Source organism: Pectinophora gossypiella, chromosome Z (genome assembly GCF_024362695.1).
Source record: "Pectinophora gossypiella chromosome Z, ilPecGoss1.1, whole genome shotgun sequence".
NCBI lineage: Eukaryota > Metazoa > Arthropoda > Insecta > Lepidoptera > Gelechiidae > Pectinophora > Pectinophora gossypiella.
The window spans coordinates 3,577,505-3,603,928 of record NC_065433.1 but is presented as its reverse complement, the minus strand read 5'-3'; the positions used below and the strand labels follow the sequence as shown (position 1 = coordinate 3,603,928).

At 41.7% G+C, this 26,424-nt stretch overlaps 1 protein-coding gene across 5 annotated transcripts in view; it reads right to left on the bottom strand.

Moving 5' to 3' along the window:
- Window positions 1-26,424, bottom strand: part of LOC126380056 (kalirin) — a 166,389-nt gene that overhangs the window by 19,973 nt on the left and 119,992 nt on the right. For 3 of the 5 annotated variants that reach the window (XR_007568417.1, XM_050029223.1, XM_050029226.1), the window contains exons 33-43: window positions 20,904-20,976; window positions 13,417-13,537; window positions 12,487-12,609; window positions 8,973-9,035; window positions 8,752-8,835; window positions 5,642-5,845; window positions 5,437-5,534; window positions 3,782-3,974; window positions 2,532-2,729; window positions 924-1,112; window positions 135-358 (exon numbers count right to left, since the gene is read on the bottom strand). Coding sequence is in view for 4 of the 5 variants with exons in the window: in XM_050029223.1 (XP_049885180.1) it covers window positions 135-358; window positions 924-1,112; window positions 2,532-2,729; window positions 3,782-3,974; window positions 5,437-5,534; window positions 5,642-5,845; window positions 8,752-8,835; window positions 8,973-9,035; window positions 12,487-12,609; window positions 13,417-13,537; window positions 20,904-20,976 (1,570 nt within the window). In the remaining variant the exon portion in view is untranslated. The remainder of the gene's footprint in view (window positions 1-134; window positions 359-923; window positions 1,113-2,531; window positions 2,730-3,781; window positions 3,975-5,436; window positions 5,535-5,641; window positions 5,846-8,751; window positions 8,836-8,972; window positions 9,036-12,486; window positions 12,610-13,416; window positions 13,538-20,903; window positions 20,977-26,424) is intronic. The other 2 variants (XM_050029224.1, XM_050029225.1) reach the window with 2 other exon arrangements.

Here is a 26,424-nt window from a genome sequence, read left to right as displayed (position 1 = left end):
CATTTAAACTAAGTATTTTAGTGAATACTCGAGGGAAAATTGTTTTCCACCTAATGACGTCGGGGTGGCCAGCTGAAGCTGCCAGTGAAGAGTGTACCAGGCTTGTATGTTGAGATACCACGTGTGGTACTTACGCGGGTGGTTCGCGGGTGAGCTCGCGCAGGTACGCGCCGGGGTTCTCGAGCGCCTCGCCGAACATTCGTTGCGAGCGCAGGATGCTCGACAGCGTGGCGATCCACTGCTGGCGGCGCGCCTCGCCGGCGCGGCACAAGTAGGACTGCTTCGGCTTGTTCGGGTCCAGCGAGTGGATGATGAACGCGTTCCCGCCCTCTACTTCCTCCAGGTCCATCTTGTTCACCTGTACACGGGGCATCATGCTCACTGAAATGTACTATATCCTAACAAATAATTATTTATAATCTGTATGTGGAAATTTGTCTGCCCTGTAACTGTAACAAGAGCGATGAGCTGTCACCATACGGGTCATCTAACGACTTCGTATCAAAAGTACGAATACAAATACTTAATCGATTTTTGTTTTTATAGCACTAACCCGTGCTTAGGGGAACTCAGAAAGAGAAAATTTAAAGCAAAATCACATCTGACTCGGACGGTACTTGAACCCGCAGCGTGTTAATCATTACACTAGCAGGTCATGCGAAATTCTTTCGATCTATGTATTAAGACGACGCTGATTTTTTTCGATTCAAATTTTCTCTTTACGAAAACTTAACTTCATAATAGCCAGGGTAAATAGTGTGAGGGGCCTCTGGCGGTTGAATACACTAACATTCTGACACCACGTCAGTGATGCGGTGATTGACCTCATAACTCACACGAAGAAGTTCAATACTTCTGATTTCTCGTGACTCTACTCACCTTGTCAAAGGTGACTGGCGTGAGTTTATCGTATATAAACTGACCTGAACGTGAGCCTTGTAGTGGTATGTGGGGCTGGTGAACTGAGTCTTCTTGCCGACGGCGTCACTGAAGATGACGCACTGCTCGAAAAGGAACACGTGCAATTCTTTGCCCTTGTCGCTGCCGCTGTTGGCGTCAGAGACCTGCAGCGGCTCCTGCAGCAGCAGTTTGCCCTGCGCAGTTATGTTGCCCTGGAAACACGGAAACATGCGCACTTCAACATCAACTTTGTTCTCAAGCATCATCAGAGCGTTTGAGGTCGAACCACAAGAGTCAGTTTTCGAATCCCATTGGGCAATCTGGAAAAGTACTCAGAGCCAGGGGGCTCCCTATAGCGGGGCTGTCTTTAACCTTGAGGTATCTAGGGAGATACATACAAAACCTCAATCGATATCAGCTATTTTGATAAAAATGTTTATTCTTATCAAAAGAAGTCATTCTTATGTACCTAGGGCATAGGTTAAAGACAGCCCCGCTATAGGGTTCGTGTAAGGTGAGCAAAAAAGTACTCTATATTGAAAGTCTAGATTCTACTGAAGTTATCCTAGAATCGTATTATGGCTGAGAAGAAGAAGCGGTGCAACAAACTACTCAAACTTTCGCTTTTGCTGTAATGCAATAAAAATTGCTTAGCGTGTTTAATGTTCCTATGTCTTTGTTTACAAATATATCTTAAAATTTAGAGGTATCTTATATTAAAATAGCTAACATAATGTTTACAAACATGATAGCTTCGGGAGGCATGTTAAACCGTTGCCCGCTATTTACTTGAGTAAGCACGTAGTCGTTACACGGCGTCTCACTAATTACTCCGACACCTGAATTTGTGAGGTCAGTCATCGACCTTGCAACCCACATGAGACAGAAAGGAAAACAAACGCCCTTGTTTCATTCACGTAAATCACACGATGGGGATGGTATTACACACAACTTATTAACTAATGTATATTCATTTCCATCATTTTAGGTTCGACTTTCAAAATTTTGCACTAAAATCCGATTTCATGTCGCAAGAGATTATCGAATTTCAATCAAGTTAATATGCAGCAGCCAGTAATGCGATAAAAGGGTAAATCAATCAGTTTGGCGGAAGCACCTGTGGAAATTGTATTAAATATCGAGGGCATAAAATATGGATGTAAAACGCTATGGGGATTCGCAGAGCTTTCGGACAATTAGAACGCAAATGCAGCACAATTTGTGTATAGTAATTAATGGATAGTCAATCATTACAATTAGCGGGACACCACGACCGCTCATCCAAATAGAAGGGACATTCGCACAAGTAGATATCAAGTGTTATACAATTCGCTTGCAACAATAATTGGTTCGCTACGATAAAAGCTACTGTGTCACTTTGTTGTAACGACTGCCGCCGTCTTCGGTTGCTTGCCGGTTAGCCAAGTAGTGTAAAATGTTTCATAACACGATCAAGGACACGTAACATTGACCTTTCATTCATAATTGTGCTTCAATGTGTTAAGAATTTATAAAACGCGTTGTAATGGATTCAGATCGCTAAAGCGAAGGCTTAATAAGACTATAGTTACTAAGTAATAAGCTTATTAGAATGGGTATTATTGTGAATATAATAAAAGAATATGTATTACCGTAAAGCCCTGGAGGCGACCGACGTCCATCATGTCGTTGGCGTTCTTGGGTATGATGGAGGTGCAGGTGACGGCATCTCGCAGCGATGCGATCACGTTGGCCGGCACATTGGCGCTCTCCGAGTACGTCAGGATCTTCTTCACCAGCAGGTGGTACTTCTGAATGCGCTGGATCGGCTTGATCAATAGGTCCCCCAGCTGAAACATCCCCCACTCATCACCAGCGCGCCACGAGAACATCCCCTTGAATATTTTTATCGTCTAAAAATATCCAAAGGTACAATCTGCCAACATGCGAACAATCAAAGCAGCACAACATTTATGTCATACCGCATATGTGAGTGTAGTGTGAATGTAAACATAAATGAAACCCCCGTAACATAATATAATGAACGGAAACTTGAACAGTGTATGTAGTGGTGGCGTTACAGACAGCCAGGCATGCATTGCGGCTCAATGAAGGAGTACTCGCTGCAACTTTAAAATAGAGGCGAGCTCATTCTAAGCAGTTGGACGCCAACCACCTGGAAAGCAGCTCGTTCTACAATAGCGAGGAGCGGCGACAAAATTACCTCGTGTTGCCTTCGATCCAACTGAACCGAGCAACCATTCAGGGAGCAATGCTGGTACGTAATGGTGCAAAATAGCCACAGCCAATCGGGAGTTTATTCGTAAACGTTCAAATAAAATTTTATGTCCTATGTGCCGAGATAACCTCCACGTGTGTCGGCTCCGGGCGAGGTGACAGGACAGTGTTAGGTACCAGCGCTGCCCACGGTGGCAAATAAAGAGCGTTACTTATACCTGGGCGAGGCTCTTGCGAGCACCCGGGATGTGCGCTCGTTGCCTAAGGCGCACCTAGAATCCCATTATTAAATCGTCACCCAAGCTAAGCCAACAAAACGTTAATGGCAATAATTACAGTCTCTTTCAAAATAGGTTTGCTTTTGCCAAGCAAACGTTCGACGTGTGTTGTTGCAAAGCCTACTAGTACAGGCGTGAATATGAAGCTTGTCACGCTGTGCTCTATCTATGGTGCTCAACCAAGACGTAGTGTCACATTTTTTAAATATTTCAGAATTACATAATAGTGTACTTTATTTCGGAAACATGCGTTGATGATAATGACAAATTAATATAGACATATGTCGAGTGTTTAAGATGAGGTGAAGCTACATTGAAATAAGTTATGAACGTTAGAGTAGGTTAAAGTTGTGTGTGTTTGGCGAGTGTCGGTAGTGTTAGCGCACCTGCAGCTTGTGTCCGAGCTTCTGCCTTAGCTCCTGGAAGTAATGGTCGTGCTCGGAGACGATGTACTCGGAGACGGGTTTGTTGCGGCAGTACGCCTCGTAGAGGAACATCTTCTTCTCGAGGAAGCGGCGGAACAGCGGGCCCAGCAGTTCCGGCGCGTCGATGCACGCGCGGAGCTCGCGCAGGAACCGCCTGAACACACACCATACATGTAACGCGCACGCGGTCGCCGCTAAGTGAACTCTCAAACCGCTCACATCACCATTTACTTTAAAAACATACATTGTGCTAATGGAACCTCGCCCGCACAGCTTCACTATCTGTGTCCCATTTCATTAAGCGACACATTACAACGTTGTCAAATTTAAATTGACACAAGCCGCAACAATTAGTTTTTAAACAACACACTAGGGCTTATGCGTATAAATCAACAGCAGCTGGCTTTACGAAATGGAACCTTTACAGACATATGGATAGGGAATAAAAAATCTATACATGTAAATAATGTTCTCCTCTCGCCAGCTCTTATTGGAATTCCAATTTGATCGGATGAGCCGTGGTGCTCGGTGCACTCGTTTAGAGTGCCTACAGCGGCACGGAAAAGTAAGATCCTATCTGTATACTCCGTAGTTAGAACAAATAAGCAAAATAAAATTCGCACGGCAGCAGTGAGCAAAAAAACAAACAAAATAAAACATCGCCATTTTGTACGCATTCATTAAAATAGAAAATGTTATTTCTCCTCCGTCCGTTTGTTTTATCAAGTCATGTGAAGTGGAAAAGGACTGTCCAACGCGAGCTGAGTTAGAATTGTGACTGCCACTCCATTTAGTGAGACTGTTTATAAACACGAACATCGTTTCGTGCAAACGCATAAAATGTCCGCAAGTCCAGTCGTTTTCGTACACAATATCAATGTTATGGCAAATATTTACTTCATGTAATACGAATATGATTTTGATATAGTTATATCTATAGATCGTGTACTCGGCATGTCTAAACAGTGGGCGAGATCGGGTGCACATTGATATGCACGGAGATAATGGTTCATACAGTGCGCTATTGTGACGTCAATCAAATCTAGTTTTGTGAAACGTTGAAAACTGTTACAGTATGGGGCCCGGGGCGACTGATCAAAGTCATGTAGGTAGTTATATTATTATGTCATAATAAGCTCAGGTTGGCCGGAGTAAGGAAAACCTGTTCAGGTGGGTCCCCACCTGAACACCTGTGAGTCCTCACAGGTGATACCTTAGAGTGTGAGTGCGGAACGGTTCCCCAGAAGAACATCTAATAACATGCCCTTCCACCTGCACGCGAGAGGACTTCATGCAGGCTACTGACAACGCTTTTGCTGTAGCCGAATACTGGGAGGAAACTATCTAAGTAGTGTTTTTTGCCATTGACACGAAAAGAAGAAGATAATGAGAAGCTCAATGCTCAAGCGGAGGTACCAATATTCCCAGACCGCGCTTTTTTGGAAGGTTCGAGTATCTATGCACGTTATGATAGCGTTATCTCGTTTTCACGGGGTCCGCGTTTTATTTGCGAAAATATTAGATCGATTTTCAAATACAATTCAGTTACAAATGTCTAAAAAGGTGCATATACAAACGTTTGCGCGTAATTATAATGTGTGGTATGAGGTACTTACTCTCGATGCCACTCGTAGATGGCCTCGATGTTTCCGAAGATCATGCGGTGGCGGCGGTCGCGCAGCCCCTCTGGCAACGGAGGCTCCGCGTTTGGATCCTGCGCCATACAATGTTAACGTGTCATTGCCGATTATGGACATATAAAAATGAATATGAATATGTATGTATGTATAAAAAAATGGTTTCTGAGTTAGTAGTACTGACCTGCATGTGTCGCATGTATCCATCGCAGATGAGTCTTAAATCAGTGACGTAGATTTCCTCAGTGTCAACGAGCTCCCTGAGGACGTACTCCCGTTTCTTGAGGATGGCGTCTGCAGAATCCGGTCCCGGAGTGCCGGGCACCTCGTCCTCTTCGCCCTCACCGCGCGCGCTGCCCGACCCGCTGGCGCCGCCGCCGTGTTGCTCCTGTTACCGCGCAACACTCATTTCAAATAGGAATATTCTATACTTTATAAATCCGCAGTGGAGCACCGGAGGGGGTATGCACCAGCATACCCCCTCCGGTTCATAGAGGACGCCTGTGCCCACCAATGGGGCGTATATAGACAGTTTATGTTACGTTTATGCTTTAATAAATATAGACGAATACAACATAATATAAGCTTACAACTATATTGCTAATTTGGGTAGTCAGTCATCGCATGATGAACTAAGTACCCACACCCCGGGAATTTTCTGTTAGACCAACGTGATAGGTGGTGAGCCGTATCGCCGTTTATAATGGTCAAGACAACTGTGTTAGTGAAAAATTGATGTCAGATAAATAAAAAAATAAAGATGTATAGTCGAATAAGACACTATAAAGAGACTTGGTCCTGACAGCAGGACAGTGATATAGTAGTACACAGCTTAGTTGCAAAAGAGACGAGAGATCTCTCTTTCGAACTAAGCAGTATACTATATTTCTGTCCTGCTCTCATGATAATCAACTTTAATTAACAAGTCTTGTTCGAATTGTGTTTAAGGTGGGAATAACAGATGATAAAGTAGTGATAATGACGTCATAATGATTTTCACTAAAATCAATCTAGATAATGCTAACGTTCCAAAATAGTTTACTAAATTTTGATTTACGTGAGCTAGCTAAGATCCTGTTCACTATTTGCTGATAAGTGTCTGTTAGGCAATTTACCTGTCCTGCGAATAATTATTTATTCGTAGTATTTGTCTGATAGTAAATAGCCCGCGCAAGATCTGGGGGGCTAAATTGGCCACATCGAAGCAATTTGACATTTGTTTGCATTGCGTACTTACTTTTATATGCGCAAATGTCAAATTGCAATATTTCTTTCTTAGATGAATTGCTTCGATGTGGCCATTTAAACCCCCCCCCCCCACCCCCTGGTCACTGTCTGAGGTATGTGAGCGATAGGACGGGTGAGCCAGACAAAGTTTAACACAAACCTTTTCGGCTCCGTTCTCAGTTGAGGTGACTGTGAGGAAGACCTAGAATTCCGCTCAAAATCTGTATTCTTAGCCATCGACCTATCTCGAGTTTTCTCCAGTAAGGTTGAATGGAGGCATGACGTCACTATTTTCGTATTGTTTCGTTGGCAGTATGATATGCTCGACTCCAGTGAGTAAAGTCCTCAATTGGAGGACGTATGTCAACGTAACATACCAAAATGCTCAGCTGAGGACGTGTCAGTCCACCAAACAGTCAAACACTCACACGTCAGGCGGTGACAACAAATTGCGCGCAGACTTTAACAGTCACTTATCTGGTAGATGGGATTAAGGGTGGTATTAATAAACTAATCTCAGCTTTGAGACTGCACTCAAGATCATGTCAATGTGACAGTTCTTATATAAAAACAGGGACTTGAGCATGATCTTGAGGGCAGTATCTGCTGAGATTAGTTTATTAATACCACCCTTAAACAAAACTGGCGGGGAGTGGGTGTATATACTATACACCTCTGTCTACCCCTTTGGGGACACAGGTGTGGCTATATTACTAGGCAGATTATCAATATATTAGCGAGAAAAGAAAGAAACAGGCTTAATATTATGATTTACCACCTGTTATTATTAAAGCACTCAAAAACAGTGTCAATATCTATTGAAAACACACAAAATCTCCAGAAGACTGTTTATTCTCGTTCTGGTATAAAGTCAATATTCCGTAATACCTCAACACGTTGCATTATTTGTATTGCAAGCAAAGAAAAGCAAGGCCTTTTTGAATCATTATTACGAAGTTTTTAACTTATTTTGTGAGTAACTATTGTTCATTGAAAGCTCGCCAACTTGGGCGACTTGGGGAACATCCCAACCTCTCTTTCCTTCAATTAAACGCGAACGTACTGTCTCAAAAAAAAGTCAAAAAGAGGCAAGAGTATCAAGTCAAATGAGATATATACATGGTCTTAGTGACATCGTAACGAAAACATTGAGGGATCGATTCAGATCATCATTTTGAGTTGATATCAAGTGGAATTTCGCGTCGTTTAACTCAGAATCATAGTCTGAATCCCTCTCATTATTCGTTACGATGTCACTAACACCCTGTATTATTAAAGAAGTCGGAAGTACACAAAGATGGTATCTGTAAATTTATCGATTATAAGTGTTGTTTTATTGAACGCCACGTTGAGGTATTACTGATTGTAAAGATATAAGCTGGAATCCATGCATTATAACAAAAAAATAAATAAAGGGCAAGCCGCCAGTGAATGTAGTATGAAAGTAGGTATGAAAACAAAAGGCAAAGCGGGGGAGGATGACAACAATAATGAAGCAACAATACTAATTTAGTGAAACGCATTGAATGAGAGAACGGAATTGCAAATGAGAGGCGCGGCCGGGCGGCCGGGGGCCCTCGCGACCATCTACCCTACAAGCTGCGACCATCCGCGTAACACGCATACCACGCAACACAACACCACTATCCTCAAGTAACTCATCTAAACAATGTGTTTTCACTCTGCAACTACTCATTTCCCATTTTCCGTTACAACTTAAACAAAAAAGTAATAATCTAGATGACAATCTAGTCAAATGAGATACTTTTTTCGAAACTTGAAAACCGGAGAATACAAAACGGTGACGTCATTAATGAACGTGGTCAAACGTACTCATTGTTACGTTCATAATTAAGTAAATTTGTAAATAAGACACAACAAATAAATGAGTCTTAGACGAGCTTCTACTCCGAGATTAGCATTTTTATTTTTTTCTATGACCCAGTCATCTACCCTATTACTTAAGAGGCAGGAAGTGCCGTAGACATATTAACGGAAAATGAAAAATGCATAACAAAAGTCAAACACATGCACACTACATGCTACTCTTTGATTTTGGAACCGAACCATTTTCTCCTTGACAATTTGTTCTATCTCCGCGATATCGGCCGGACCACCGTTAGTTTCCAAAGCGTCCATCGACAAGGAGGTCTGAAAATTTTATGAACACGTGATCTTCTGTTTGCAAGCGGCTGTACGTTCCTTTCAGTTAGTGAATAGAATGAGAAGATTGCTAAGGTTATTGAAGGAATCATTTATTTAGCGGGTCATGTGGTGTGGATACTCACTCTCGTGGCGGGCACGGCGGTGGCGGCCGCGGGCGTCGGCGCCTGCAACACGGTCTGTGGGTCCTGTCGGGGGACACAACCTCATTATCAAATTCAATCATCCTCTATTGTGAGGAATGCGGGCCGACCGTGTGTCGGTTTTAACATACAATACGTATAATAACCACGCTACGTGTATGATGTATTTACATCGCTCCAATACCAACAGCTTTTAAGCGTACACGAAACATTATTCTATTATAAAAGCTTAACTGGAGAATGGATTTTATTATTGAGTATGTTGTTATTTTTAGATGCCATTACGTCCATGCGCCGTATCGTCGAGTATACGTACAATAGAAAATTGGATAAGGCAATATAATATTGAGATGAAGGTCAGAGGGTTGGACTTACGGCCCGGGCAGTACAGTCTTTATGCCAGCTTCACTATCCTTATTCTAACAAAGGGACTGCCCTTTTATCGGTTTGTCTATTACTCCGGCCCGATTGTATGAATTGAGAACACTTCAGTCAGCTCCGTACTTAGTTCGAGTCTGCACGGATACGGCAAGGGATATTATATGTTTGGCGAGTACGGTGGAAATTCATCGCGAATGCGCATCGGTTGGGTGAATTTTGTAGCCAAATCCTTTATCCGTGGTGTTAGTTTGATGGGAGTATGGTATATAGAAGGTAAACAATAGCGAGGTGTTGTGAGCCGAGCGATGATCGAAGATGACGAGGCCGCGAGCGAGTACCACGTCGACGCAGTCGGCGATGTCTAGCCGAGTGCGCCGCCGCCGCTACGAACTCCCGCGGACTGGCGCGGGCAAATATTATGTTTCACAAATTGGATGAGCTTTAAGAGTGTTTGCACAAATACGCGTCAGCTACAAAATACTACCAACGGCACGCCATCTGTACGCGCTATATAATATTGTTGCATCCCTTTATAATAACACATTCTGAGTGATTTATACGAATGTTAAATACTCTTGACCTATGGGTTCCTCAGAATGGTACACGTGAGAGTAAAACCATCAAATAAATGTGGCGAATAAAAGTAGTCGAGTCAGGACATTGTAACCTTTTATAAACACACACGGCGTGGTTCGCCCTAAGTAAACTAATGGATCCAATCAAAGCAAAATTGTGTGTGCGCGGTATTGCAACGTCTGTAAGCGAACAATTCCTACCTTTGTGTTACCAATCCGGTAGTTGGACTGCTAACAGCGTCTGTTCGGTCTAATTTAACTATAAGCGAAGCCTTTGAGAGACTTATGCGGTTCCTATGCATAGTTGAACTCATATGAACATTGATGTTCTCATTAAGGTTCTAAGCCGCTATTATCGGAAGTTCCCGCGATCTCTTGCATCGTATCACAACGGTATAAAATTCGTAACTGGTAAAGAGATTTTTTGTATTTCGCAAACACATCCGCCACCCGATGGTTAGGGGGGTGGGGGTTTGGTGTCAAGCTGAGAATTTCCTGTCCTTTCCTGTAAACGAAGTGCTGTAATGAAAGGCACGACTTGGTATAAGGCTACTCTATATGCTCTGCGGTTAATAAAATGGCAAACCGTCGAAAAGAATTCATAATATCCGCTTTGTTTGTCGATTTCAGCCCTCCCTTGAGTCTTATTAGTCAAAACACAGTTTCAAAGTGAGTCGTTAGTGTTGTGTAAAGATCCTACGTTGAAAATAAACTATATGGATTAATTCAGAGCGGGAATACCTACCCTCGGGAGTAGACTTTGACAAAATCGTCAACATCCAACGTAAATATATAGGATAGCGCAATGGATCACTATCAATCTACTCATCATTTATAAAAGCTTATACGGATAGGGAACGATAGTATAGTACAGTAACAGGTTGTGCATCTGTAACAACTGTATTTTTTTACTATAACATATGGAGATGGAACTATCTGAGAACTGATATTAGGCAACATGTTTTTCTTGACGTGAATTATTGTATATTTGCCGCAGATGGCATTAACTACTTGGCCGGACAAATGGGGAGCGCTGAAGGCTCTCACCAGGTACAACGTTTAAGACAACAGGCCCGAGGGTGCCCAGTTGGGCGCGAACCTCGGCTCAGGGCGTCGTCTGAGAGGAAGAATATTTGAACGAATTAATCGACCATAGTGGATCGATAGCGATAAACCCTGATTGACGGAAATCGTCGACCACGCCGGCGAGGTCGGTATCGGGGTCCTGAAAATTAGGCAACCAAATTACTTAATTGGATAACAATGGTGCTGATTCCGGTATACACCATCTAATTTAATTTAACTTATATCTGTAATTTTCTTATCCGCCCAAAGGGAAAGGGACGGGTAATCGACAAGTCAATTTTAGGGAGAAATCTAAAACAACCCTCTTTTATATTGGCCAATAACCCGACAGAATTATGTTGACAGCACACGCTTTTTATTCGCCCGGGTCAATCATTAGTCCCTTTCCTTATCGGCGAGTAAGAAAATGACAGGTATAACTTAAAATTAGAAGGTGTCTGCAGGAATCGGGGTCAATAGCTGGTTTATTTTTAAGAACGTCTAGGGCCCTGCGCCGAGGTTTTTCTTGTAGCTACTTTTTTTCGGCTATACTGGTTGTGAGAAGCGGCAGAAGTTTTAGGCGGAGAAGTTCGTTATGTAAAAATAAAAAGCGGCCAAGTGCGAGTCGGACTCGCCCATGAAGGGTTCCGTAACAGCAAGTATTAGGTAGTTTTATCTTTCCTGTACTAGAGTTGATGTTGAATGAAAAGTAAATTACGGTTTGCTATTTATGATGTATTAAAAAAAAAACTACTCACTAGATCTGGTTCAAACCAATTTTCGTTGGTAGTTTGCATGCTAATCTACTACTACATCATATATTTTTTTAGTTTTATCCTCCTCTTATTTTAGAAGTTACAGGGAGGGGGGGACACACATTTTGCCACTTTGGAAGTGTCTCTCGCGCAAACTATTCAGTTTAGAAAAAAATGATATTAGAAACCTCAATACCATTTTGGAAGATCTATCCATGGATACCCCTCACGAATGGGTTAGATGAAAAAAATTTTTTGAGTTTCAGTTTTGGACCCCCAAAATTTATTGTTTTTTTCTATCATTGCGTAAAAATCTTAATGCGGTTCACAGAATACACATATTTATCAAGTTTTAACAGTATACCTATTATAGTTTCGGACATGAGCCATGTCAGGGGCCTTTGGCGGCTCAATCATAACCCTGACACCAGGGTTGATGAGGCTGGTATTCCACCTCACAACGCACACGATAAGAAGATAGTTTCGGAGAAAAGTGTCTGTGACATACGGACAGACGGATGGACAGACATGACGAATCCATAAGGGTTCCGTTTTTTGCCATTAGGCTGCGGAACCCTAAAAATTGACGATTCAAAGTGTAACTATGTTACCAACTGAATAAACATATTTTTGAATTTGAATTAGGATGGAAGAGGCCATTAAGGCAAACTTTAGAGGGTTAGTGTGTAAAAATGGCATAAGATTGATGGAGTGTATTACCTGTATGGGCTTCATGGGTGGCGGCAGCTCCACGTCGGGTGCGTCGTCCTCTGTCTCGTCGAGTGCGCTCGCCGCCTGCGCATCCTCATGTTCGGCGCGTGCGCTCTCGCCGCTCGCGTACGTCTAGCAAGCGTTCATTACAATCACTTACATTGTTTACCATTCAACTATTAACGTAGATACAACACGAATCCTCAAAAAGTGAAACGAAAGAGATTGGTCAAATGAAAGGTAATTTTTATGCTATAAAAGAAGATAATATGAACAAAAAACTATTATAAGTAACACCTATTCCACAGATTACAAATGCAGTCATGTTAATGTTACACTTCTGGCCAGGCTAGAGTGTAACGGGTACTTATAATGTCTCTCCTGCGCGCCTCTAATTGGCGTATTGTCCAACCAGTGTCCGCGGGGCGAACAATCAGTCTCGCTAAGTGCCCACACCCACAAATATTGTGGTCTACAAATAAATTACCGATGACGTGTACTCTATTCACTTTCTAATTTGAGCAAGTAAGAAAATATAACAAACGCATGTCGATAAATATTGAGTAATCCGCGGCACAATAAAAATTAAAGTAGGGTGTTAGTGACATCGTAGCGACAACTTTAAGGAATGATTCAGACCACGATTCTGAGTTGATATCAAGTAGATTGTTTTGTAGCAAAAGTATGGAACTGAAAATAATTTAAAAAGCACTAAAATACACCACCATCATCGCGCAACGCGCACCCTCCGGTTGATTGAGGCGAGGCCTGTGCCCAGCAGTGGGACGTAAATAGGCTGTTTATGTTACGTAAAATTTTCATGAATTATCCGACAGGAAATTCCATCATGGTCTAAATCATCCTCTCATTATTTGTTACGATGGCACTAGCACCCTATATATTAGTTGTTAAATAACAAACATTGACCGCGATACATACCTTTATTGCTTTATTAGAAGGTACTTTCTTGAGCGGCGCTGGTTTGTCCGCCGTGGCCGGAGACTGCGCCCCGCTCGGGGCTTTGCCCTGTGACGGCTTGCGGAGCCCCAGCCATCGCCTTCTTCAACACACCGACATCACGGAGGAAGGTCAATTTACGAAATTACAAAAACAAAAAAATGTGTGTGTGTGTATGTGTGTGTGTATGTGTGCAATAATGAACGCCCCGCCCTGCGCAACCCAACGCGGAAAACAGCGAGAATGTACGTAAACAGAGTAAAATTATCTACGAGGACAATTCTAAGCTGTGCTTTATTAGACTTCGAATAAATGTTACGTAAAGTGTGATACTCTATTGAACGCGAGAGTAGTCATCTTGATGTTCACTTGTTGTTACCCAACATGGCCCTTCTAGTTTATGAGCTTCATTAAACCTACATAGATAAACGCGCAACTGTACACTCTTCTATGTAACTCTTCTACAGTCTCTGTTTAATCAGTAGTATGTACGGTCACGAGCATTAAATATGTATACACTTTGGTACCATGTCACATTAACTTTTTTGACAAATTGAACTCTAAGTCTCACTAAATGTCAAAAATGTTAGTGCGACAGAGTCCTAAAGTGGGTACATTATATTGCTCATGACTGTAGATGAGTACTTGTGTGCTGGGGAGTAAAAATGACAGATTGGATCAATTCATCTAAAAAGGCAATATTGCCATTTGATATTTACAAATACAAAAACTCTTTATTGCACTTAAATCATATTAAAAATACATTACGCATTATAATTAGATTGGTAGTACAACAGGCGGCGTTATTGCTAAGGTAGCAATCTCTTCCAGTCAACCTTTTGTTGACATTGCGCACTTGTTTTTATGTGCGCAAATGTCAAATAGCAATACTGCTTTTCAACCCCCCTGCTGGTACTCCGCTGTCGTCCTGAGCCATCATCAACGTCGCGTAAGTTATACATTGCTGAATCTGGACGATACGAGTACCAGGGTATTTTAATTCAGTTTGCCAGTTTGAATACTATCTTTATCTCAGTCTGGCATTCGTCGTAAGTGAAGGACGTCACTATTATTGCTGTCAGATTAAAATTAAATAAAGTTATGTCTTTCAGAACCCGGTCCGGTATGAAAACAAAAAGTTATAAGGCACATGAATGATAGTGTTAGGCTGAATAGTTCGTTGACAGTTATAAAACATTTTTCTATAAATGGCAACACAAGAACGGGGTTGTGAAATCGGACGGATTGATACACGCTCTCTTGCGTTGGGGAACTTGTCGACATCGGACGTGTTTACCAAGTTAAGTGTTATTTTCTTGATACCAGAATAAATAAGTGTGATTACTGTTCTTCGGTATTTTACTACAATACAGATCTTTCAAGTTAAGACTATATCCCAATCGGGGTAGTCAGAGATACATCTATCGCAAAATGAACTAAGTACCCTTTCTGTTAGATCAACGTGATAGATTGTGAGTCGAAAACTGGACAAACTCATTGGTGCAAGTTCGTTATCGGGGTTCGAACCGGCGCTGTCTGATGGCGAAGCAAGCCGGTGTACCACAGGACCATAGCGATGACAAGTAAAGTTGCACCTATTCAAAAAATTCAAAAATATTTATTTTTCAAAATTGGCTTACAAAGTTAGCGCTTTTTGAACGTCAAACATAATTAAATTACATATTATGTAACTAGCTGTAAAACTACTACCACATCGGAATCTGTAACGCTGAGGGAAAGACGTGGCCAGAAAACCTCCCAGCACAGGGCCCTAGTCCTACTGTTTCATGTTTTCCTTTCTTTTCTTAAGATAAGCCACCAAGGTAGCGAAACTTATGTACCTAATTCTTCTTTCTTATTCTTACTAACTTAAAGCTACGCCGGAGAGTACTATATACCCAAACGCCTTTGTGTAACGATTACTTTCGGTACCCTTAATGACTTTTAATGAATATTCAAATGTCGACTTGGTAACAAACAAAGTAGGTCACAAAATGCATATCTAGAATAATTTTGGGTATAGGACATAGCAATTAGGTAAACTAGCGCTTTTGACATAAAGTACAACAATTGGGTAGTTTCCTGGGTCGATGATAAATTATGAAATTCTAAACAACTAAATAAAGACAGACATAAAGGTGACAAAAAACGTTTTCTTTTTTTCTATTTAATTTATTTAGGAATTTTTATAAAGAAAAATGTAACAATGAGTGCGACATTTCGTCACGTTTTCCAATGACGTCACAGGTTGCTTTTTCATAGCAATTTCGTGTTTTGATGTTTAGTAAAAAGTAACTGATTTGACTAGTTGGAAACTACCCTATTAGTGATGAGGTTGATATCACGTGGTCTCCAGGATTTGGAAAAGTGACGTCACGAACGTCGAAATGTAATTTAAATTATAATATAATTTAAATATTATTTTTAATCAAATTTATTTAATTATAATATAATTTAAATAGAATTATTGAATTTGAATTATAAATTAACTAATATAAGCAGTGATTTAACACACGTGAATACGTACCACATGCCGGTGACCGGGTGGGGTTTAGTATTTTATTTATGTTAAAAATACAATTATGATACACAGAACACAAAGTCGGGATGCGAAAAACTCATTGTTCCCGACGCGTGCGTCACCGTCGGCTTCAGGCACATGCCGGGGATGAAAGCACTAAAGCACAATTTTAGTTATTTGTAATAATTGTATCAGTTTAGGCGCTGCCAGCGGACGGAGGCGACCATCTGACCACGAGCGGCGACGGCATATACGTTACACATACAGCGTGTAATCAAATACACAAACCGCATTACTCGTATTAATTCATCTATGCCAGAATCCTAGGAAAATACAATAGGGTAGTTTCCAACTATTCAAATCAGTTACCTTTTGCTAAATGTCAAAACACAAAATTACTTTGGAATTTGCATGATAAATCAACCTGTGACGTCATAGAAAACGTGAGGAAATGTCGCACTTATTATTACATTTTTCTTTATTCAAATTCATAAATAACTTAAATAGAAAAAAAGAAAAAGTTTTTTGTCACCTTCACATCTGTCTTTATTTAGTAATCAGAATTTCATAATTTATCTTTGACCTAGGAAACTTAACTTATTACCTAATCATACTGGAGGATAATTACAAGAAAAATCAACCTAAACACAAAAGGTATAGAGAACATCGCCCCAGAAGAGCTCAGGTTATTTGCCGGTACCCTGATCAGAGAGGCTGATTTCGCTATCGAAGGGCATTCGTGTGTTCAAACAAACGTAAGGCACGAACGCCATTTGTTACCTGATTCAGCTTTCCAGTCTTTGATGTTTGCAGAAACCATAAAAAATGCGACTTTTTCCTTCGCTCAACCTTCGATCAACTTATGTGGACCACAAGTGATCAAAAATATATTCTCCGCCATTTGGCCGTGTATAGTAAGTCCTATGCTTGTGATAGGTTCACTCTTTGTCGAGAAACAGTCTCTCAACTTAAGTGGAAGGAGAAGGGTCTGCTCGCACTCGAGGATCCATGCCCACGCCACGTAATGTCACCCGGGTGGGTGTGTGCCCAACTTGTGACCAACAGTCTTCTTCTATCGTGTGGGTGCAACCCTAGCGTCAGGGCTATCATTGAGCCGCCAAAGACCCCTGACATGGTCCAATGTTACAACTACGTACATTAAAGTAACTAGGTAGTAACCGGAACCAATGCCTTGACGTGCCTTCCGAATCACGGAACATCTTACTTTCGGACAATCTGGTCATCAGCCTGTAATGTCCTAACCAAACTTGGTATGAAAAAGTGTTTTTTGGGATTCGAAGCAGAAACCTTCGGATCACGAGCCCGACGCTTCGTCACTGGACCGCGGAGGCCTATTGAATTATGCCATGCATATTAGATGCGGTTTTAAGTGCATCCTCGCGAAATACTTAAGCATAGTCGGTGATGTTAAAGTCGCGTACAATTGTTAATAAAAAAGCGCTTGTTGATATATGATATAACTACACTATTTTTGAAAGAGTACATTCTCTAAAATAATGGTGATTGTTCCAGGCAGATTGAATCCTTACAGTGACATTAAAAAAAAGTATATTCACTGGCGACGCACAAATAAAGTGGTTCTGTCGAAGTTGGTCGAAAGCGTCCGCGTCAAAAACCAATACGTCGGAATTTCGTTTCACATTCAACAAAAAACCTTCAGCAACAGCGGTGCAGTGCGTTGAATGTGATACAATTTGCGTGCATCGCAACGTCCATATTCAAGCGGAGTATGTTGGCGAACAATCACATCCACGACCTGTTTTTATGTCCACGTGAACGCGGCTTTGGATATAGAATTTTCGTATAAAGTTTCCAGCGCAGACTCCAAGTTTCCTAGCGATCAAAAGCTCTGCGCCATGCATATTTCAAATACTGAACTCTCTTACAAAGTCTTGTAGGAACTAAGCCTACTTAGTTAAGTGAGATAGCTTTTACGAAACGTCAAAACCAAAGTTTTCTATGGAAATACTGTCATGTGTCGTCATATATAAAAGCGGGCAAGGGACATACTCATTGTTACTTCAAATATATTTTGAATTCGTAAATCAATCAAAAATAACAATGAGATTGATTTAGAGTGGCTTCTGTTTCTAGCTTAGCCTTCAAATACCCTATTCCTCACAAATTTAAAATTCTTTTAGTATATTTTTGTAAGTTTTTACTTACCCGTATTTCCGGATATTTGTGTTCGTGTAATATCGATGGCGAATTTTAATATACCAGCAAGCGTTTGCGAGGCGTACGTGAACAAAGAGAAGTGTTCAAGGTGTAGTGTGCGATAGTTAGATAGATACATAACAAAAACTACACGGTAAATTGATAATGAATGTATGACGCGACGTAAGTACGATACACGTCCAATTAGCGTGTTTTTATCTCACTGAAGGCGAGTGCCGAGACAAGGACCCGCCACCGCATTGCGGTCGAACGGTAACAAAACACACCTCGACAAACATGTCCTTATGAACAAACAAATTACACATTCAAACTTACTTTGCAAAAACAACTTGATTCCACATGAGAATATCTGCGGATAGCACTACACATCACCGAACAGTTCGCGGGGCCGTCGATACTAACGTATACCGTGTGTCATGGATTGTTACGACTCTGTTATCATTCAAGAAGTAATCGGAGGGGGAATACGAACGGTATTGAAAGATTACGATAACTTTGTAATCTGTTGGCGAGCAGGATACCAAGTACACAACAGTGTAGGCAGACGAAGCGGCCGCTCCACATACCTACTCGTCCTTCACCCTCGTACTTTCACTGTACAAAAATTCCTTGTTCGTTAATTACTTGCAATTAAATGCCGCCACGGAGCGATGTTCTATGAGTAATGCGAAAATATGTATAAAGTTATTTAATTGTAAAATTATCGGGCCGAGTATCGATTGGGTCGCCGGTCCGGAACGCCGCTGATGGACATTAATGCCGTGATTGCAGGATTTACCAAAATCACCAATTGTACACACATTGTTATTTTATAACTACGTAGTCAGCAAGTATTACTCAAATGTTGGTTAACAGTTCCTTCATAAATAGTTGATAATATTTAATAGAGTCTGCAATTTACTAATTACTAACGGTTTGTTTATTATGACAATAATGTAATGACCCTGCTAGTTACCTAAATACATAGCAATTAGATTTCTTCGGGACGACTAGCATTGTTTAAACTATCTACTAACAGTGTGTAGGAAATAAGCACGCTACTATACGTATACATTTGATGTATTGGAAGTTAATAGAACAACAAAAACTATAGAATCGAGAGGGATCGTTTGACAAATAGAGAGCTAGATAGAGGCTGGAGAGCGGAAGTGAAGGAAACAATTTAGCAGCGAGCTTTGTTGGGACACCCCGCCGCTGGTGGCGCAGTCATTCCGTCGTATTGTTCACATACCTCCCACGAGGAAACACAAAACACGCACACCACTACACACATGAACACAACAAATTCTATACAAACTAAAATTAGAAAATTAATTGTTTATACTTTGAAGAGGCTCCCATAACGACAAAAAGAGAACACTGAAAATGTGCGCCATAAAAAACGATTCTATCAAAAGTAATTTTCCGAGATACGTACATTTCGGAGGCACTACGAGATGTATGTTCAGAACAAGATGTAAAGTGTCTGGTGTGATGACACACTGGCACGGGCGTATCTTGTGATAACCGCGTCTACTTAGTGATAAGAGCGCAGTGTGTTGGTGTGTGACCTTGTTATCGACGCGGCTGAGTTATAAACACCTGAACAGCTGGCACCAGCAATTCCAGCAGCAGTTCCTCCGGCGAGGCGCGCGAGCGACGCCGGCGCCGGCGTGCGCGGTCAGCGACGCGTGCGACCCTTCCGCGGACATGGCCGCCGCACTGCACCGTCTCACCACTACCACTGACTGACTCTTACACTATCGTCAAAGGAATTAGATAACACCCAAAGATAATGAATGACTAATGGGAAACGACGCCGATTCACTAAGTACGAGATACGCGATAACGAGTTTTTGAAAGAATGTTAACCAAACGTTTAAAATTTTTGCAATTGTCTCAGGAGTTGAATATATTTGCTCTTTTGGTGCTGTACGAGTATTAATTGAGAAATATAAAGTGAGCACAACGAGTCCTTCTGCTACTAATTATAATGACTGTGACGTGTGCGAATTTTCTCGTTTGAACAACTTTTCAGCTTTAGTTCGCTTAAAATTATTTCTGGGTGACTTCACCACGGAAATTAGTCCCTATGTTTAGCTCGAAGTTGATGTACAAAAAGGGTTAACTAGAAACATTTCATTCACAACTTGTACGCAAACAAAAACGTACATATAAATACTATAGATATACTTAATAATAATCGCAAAAGTGGAAAGCGGATTCAACGGGAGAGATGGCTGGTAATGTTGTGTATTTCGGAGGTAAGTGGCTTGTAAATTGATGAAGTTGCTGTTGAACATATCGGTAAGTAGCGGTAAATGGAGCGCATGTCGGGCAACATAATGTACCGAGTACAACAACACGGATTCGGTGCGAGTACTCTTTAATATGTTGAACTCGATTACGCGGCCGATTATTTGTTTCGAATATTGCACAAGGAGCGGAGAAGCGTACGCGTGACGTCAGCGTTCGTAATCTGGTAGAGCACTCGGCTAGTGTTTATGTGGTGAGTATAGAGGCGGATACAAACACTGCGAGGCTTGTGGCCCGTACCCCGTGCGCCTTGCTGTGTGTTATAAGATGAGTTGACAACACACAGCATGCGGGGCACATGCCTCGCAACGAGTATGACGATGAGTTGACAACACACAGCATGCGGGGCACATACCTCGCAACGAGTATGAAGGTGAGTTGACAACACAGCATGCGGGCCACATGCCTCCCAATGTTTATCCAGCTTAAGGTGTTATACTAGTTGTGTACTCACCCACTGAAACCGCGTCGCTGCTTGCCCGGGCTGGCGGCGCTCACGTTGCCCCCCGGGTCAGAGTTTGTAGCTTCTGCGAAACACAAAATGCATTTAATCTTCACTTTCAATACACTCTATAAATATAATACTCGTAAAGCCGGATTTCCAGACAGAAAACTCAAATAACGGGATTAGGATTTTAAAAGACATCCTGCGCTTTACGATCATATAAGTAATATAGAATCTTTCGGGAAGGTTTTCAGTAACATATTACGTTCACGTAAAGTACTCAATAAGTAAGAAAATAAAATGAGTAAGAAAAAGGAATATACAGTGTTATTTTCCTTTTAAAATGTGTTTCGTGTTTATCCGAGTTTCCTTTTTATGTGACAATCTTAGCCTTGTGAATCCTCTTCCTGTGATGTTTATGATAAACAAGATAGGATTAATATCTTACGACGTCGTGGCTATTCATTTCTCGTGCTTATACCATCGGAGATTCGATTTCCGCTCTACTAGCGAGCTGACAGAGAATTCGTTCATGTAAATGTTGATCATGTTGATGGTAAGAGAGAGGCGCCTCGTTTCCATAGCCTGTATCGTATTCCAGCGTCAGTGAGATGGAAAGTTTAGCGGTGGATATGTAAAACATACATTTTATCAATTTTGTGTTCTAATGGATTTCTGTCAGAGCAGGCTGGATTAATTTCCGGATTTGAATAAATTGACTGTGCACCTGCAGTCTGCCCTGTTACAGTGTACACGAGACTGCCCCTTTGGCCATGCGCTCGACAGGAAAAGCTATCAATGAGGTCCTCGCATCCATGCTCTTCTATTCAATTTTCTATAATAATGCTTAACCTTTTACCGGTAAATTCAATTTACAGTTTAATTGATACGTCCACGATGCATAAACTCCGTAAAATATGCATATTTTAATTAAACAAAACCATTAATGCTTTATGGAAATTCAACGTGAGCGTATTTTAAACAAAGGGTTTCGAATCACAGATCTGTACGCAGTCGTCTAGGTTATGTACAGGTCAATAACTGGTGTTGGTATTAGTACGCAGATAGAGACAGAGTACGTACATGCAGGCAGCCTAGCGGCTAAATGTAACCGCATGTATGGCAGAACGCAGACCTACTCCAGATCTTCTTACACACATATTGTATGTGGTTGAACACTGGAGAATCCAGCGAAGTGGGGGAAGGGGCACGCATCACTTGAATATCATAAATGGCTGGAAATGTTATGCAGCCAAATGTTAGAGTTGTATTTGGAATAGATCCATAAGACTGTTAAAATCATAAACTTTTTTTTGGTTGCCAGTAAACATACAGTCGTTGGGGACCAATCAGGCTGTCAATATGAACTCCAGCCGTATTATTACCTCGGTATATTGTTTTCCTGTCACATTACATTCATTTTGGAGTTCCGTAAAACTAATTAATTAGAATACGTCACCGAAGTAACGGCCGCGCTGCCGCGTGCGTGTTGTACAGCAATACTATTAGCGGAAATTGATGTAATTGTAAATATCAAGATGACCGCCGACACTTGTAGCTGCGTAGACATGTTACCATGTCACCAAGCAAACAGACACTCGTATAAAACCAGTCGCAACTGTTGCATTGCACTCAATAAAGCCGGCAGTGACATTTATTAATATACCTAATCGTGCGCTATCTTCTAATTGGAAAACCTTTGACAGGCCAATACACTCTGATGAGAAAACCCACACAAGCGCTACGATTGGCGGTGGTCGAATGTTTGACTAACAGAAACCGATTGGCATCCGTAGGGAAATGAAAAATATTTTCGAATGCACAGCATTGAATGAACGCCGGAATATAGACAGGTATAAGTACCGATGTATTGCTAATGCGAAACGAGTGATGATTCAAATGGCGGAACGTGCGGGATGCGCGTCCGGAGGGGTGCGCTGCCAGATCGGGAGCGTGCGACCGCCGCGCGCCAGCCGCGCTCCTCACAATCGCGACCCACGACGCACCACGCCGTCATATCAAAAATAGCTGTCTTGCCGCCGCAAGTGGAACAACCGTCATCATTCATAAGGACTACTCGACACAAAAATGGGCTATCATTTATGCGCTGTGCTTGTTGACACGTCGATTGAACGCGTGGGTTGCACTATTTACCTACTTAGAAACTTCACTTGGCTATTTGGCAGGTCGTGGGTGGGTGGGTTAGGACGTACCTGCCAAATAAATAAATGCTCGGTAACACCATGTGCAGAGGAACATGTGGGCCTGGTTCGTGGGGACGCCGGCGACTGGCCGCACGGCTCTCCGCGCTCAGCCCGGCGGCCGCCGCCCGCGCTAGTGTTGCCCAATGATTTATTGAACGAACGACACCTCGTTATTTTTTAATAACTTCGTTAGCATTCTACACGCATCCTACGAGGAGCGAAATCGACTTCTTATCTAAGAGCAGCTATGAAACGTACGGAAGGAAAGTCATTGAACAAGTCCTTGAAGTTATCATCTAATCTAAACCTTAGCAGTAATATGACGACAAAAGAGTACGAACACACTCTTTACGGAAAATGTTTTTATATTTAAGAGTGATTGGATATTCCTCTCAACGATATTGCCAATAAGTATTATACCTAAGTATTATGTGGTTAATATAGGAGACGTGGTTGTGTAGAGGAGACCGCCTCGGTCGTTCGTCAGGTTCCTTTGAGCAGGCGGGCGGGATCGAGATTTGCATGTTGTTAAATATTGTATTAAAAATAATTAGGAGAGCGTATCAGAGTTGGGCGTCGTGCCTAAGGCTCAAAAGGCGGTGTAGTAAAATCAGTGTTCCGTGAGGTCGGACCGGGCGTGAGCAGCGGCTCAGACAAGCCGACCTATCGATTTGTCGGCCCGGTTGAACTTCAATTCATTACTACATACACATATTTGTTTATTTAAAAAAACACATAGAACTGTACGGTGTATCAGGTTGTTTAAAACATATTTATTTCTATATAAGTATGGCATTTTGATATATAGACACGGACTTGGATGATGATGGTGTGGTGTGGGTAAATGTGCCCATGACTACCCCAATTGGGATCGTAGCCATTACACATTGTGTTATATAAAATATCTGTCGTACTTATGGTTTATAGCCCGTGTTTAGCAAAAGCAAGGATAGTAAGTCATAAGTATGATGTAAGAGCAACGGATAGTATTATTTCTTTGGACCGAATATCGAGTGTGCGATGGACGAACTTTTTTTGTAAGGTTTGAGTAGACAACTCGTGCCCTGTTGAAAAGTACTGTGCCAAATATGTTACGGCGACCATTCTACGTGGCAAACAGATCGCTTTAACCTGTGACGTGACGGATTTATGCACGGCTTCACATTTCTACGGCGACCAACACAATACGCGACAAGGAGCGCACTTTCACAATTTCTCTGAAGTGACCGCGAGACTAATGTGCCGCGACAACTAGTGGTAACTTGTCGGTTGTCGTCCACGACCGGAGAAAGAGCGTAAAGATTGTATCTACGATCTATTTGTATCAGATCGCGTCCGACGTGCGAACAAGCTGGCGACCGGCCTAATAGTTTTTCTCACACTGCCACAATACGAATTGAGATTTACCAACAATATACAACATGGTTTGTTTTGTCAACGTAAACGCCAAACAATGAATAGCATGCATTTCTAAACAAGAAGTCAGATTATAATCTATTCAGTCGTTACTGCTTCATTTGTCTGTGTTATATATTTTGGCGAGTTTTGACGGAATCCGCTCTATTTCTAGTAAAGTGTTTTAAACGACGGAAATATAAAAAGGCGCGTGTACGGGTTGGCGAAGTAAACAAGCGTGGTGCCGAGTGTGTAGGCGACGTACACGGAAGATCGTATTATAGACGAGAGCTTGTAATATACTTTTAGTTGTTTTGATTATTTCGGATTAAATTCGGAACAGTGGGCATTCAGTCATGAGGGCGGCCCGGCCGGCTGGCCGCGGCCTTGTCCATCCGTCGTCGGCGCCGATATTACCTAGTGGAATGTGCAAAAACTCGTTCTGTACCAAACTGTTGCACATGCAATCATATCCAAACATTTCTTAGTTTCATTATCCTGTGCTCTATTACGATAGACTTTTAACACAAAAATGAAAAACAATACTTAAATAGGAATGTTTGCTAAGCATGATTACGGTATTATCAACATTTATACTGAGTTACGCGTAAAGTAGGTACCCACTCAGTGCAAATTAGAAAGCATCCTCAATCTTTAATGGAAACTACTTACCCAAGTTGCCTGCTATGTGAACACAGTTACGTTTACAATTTATTGTATCTGTCAAAACGCCAACGTAAAGAAAAGGTTTCGCGTTGGTAATGTAACAATAAGTGGTAACATATTTGGAAGGTTGTCAGCTATGTATTATGATTACCAAATCCGTAATTGTTTTAATTATTGTGAGAGGTAGACAAGAGCAAGTGGCGAGTGGTAAGTGGTAGCCCCGGTGTGTCGTATATGGTGTTGGTAGCACAGCGGGCTGCGCGGGCGCCGCGGCCGGCGGACGTCACGTGATCTGCGCCGCCTGAGATGTGGCCAATGCGTAAGTACAGATGCGAAGTTATATTTAAATCGCGGCGTCTACGTCGCTCATCTGCAGCAATGTTAAGGTTGAATTCCGAATCGTTTACGTCACGTGTACTCCCGTGTCTGTGACTGACCATACTCTATTTAGTGCATATCTATCTCTCATTTGATTCAACGGTACGGCTCACCATCTAACACGTTCTTGCGATGGGTGTGCATCTGACTAGCACTATTAGGAATATACTCGTGAGCTTATGTTATTTAATTCATTAATTTGTTGAACTACTTTACCTCGTGTTGGAATGGAACATAAGCAATAAAGTGTCGATGTACCAGCGCAAGCACTCAGACATCGAGCCAATGTAATAACTCTGCCGTAAACCTATCGGATCGAACCTATGTAATAAACGCAAATCGGAAACAATATCAATCAATAAAGTGTAAGAAGGTAGGTAAGAAGTAAAAGAAGAATAAGCCCATATTCCTGTTTCATCTTCTTGAGACCGCCACTTGCTTTAACAATCAAAATATTGTATAGAACACTGCGTTTTTCATACAGTGATGTTCAGTTTTATCATTATTTATTTTAAATCTATTCCTATGATAAATAATAAACTACTATTTTTAATACAGTATAAGAACTTTTAGAACCCACTTAAAAATCAGCGAGAATGAACTACTCCGGTGGAACCAGCAGACATCAATAGTGATGTGTCATAATACGAGATAAATGACTGAAATTAACGTTGCTCTTCCTAGTTCAACCGATTTCGCTTCATTTGACAATTTTATGAATATATTACATTTAAATAAGACATCTTAGCTCCCCTAATAAAATAAATAGTAAGATTAATGGGGCATCGTAATAGCAACGACAACACAACGCCGCGTCTAGGAGGCCTGCCGTTAAAACAAGGAGGCGAGTCGACATTGATTTAAGTAGGCCAACGCGGCCCGCAGAA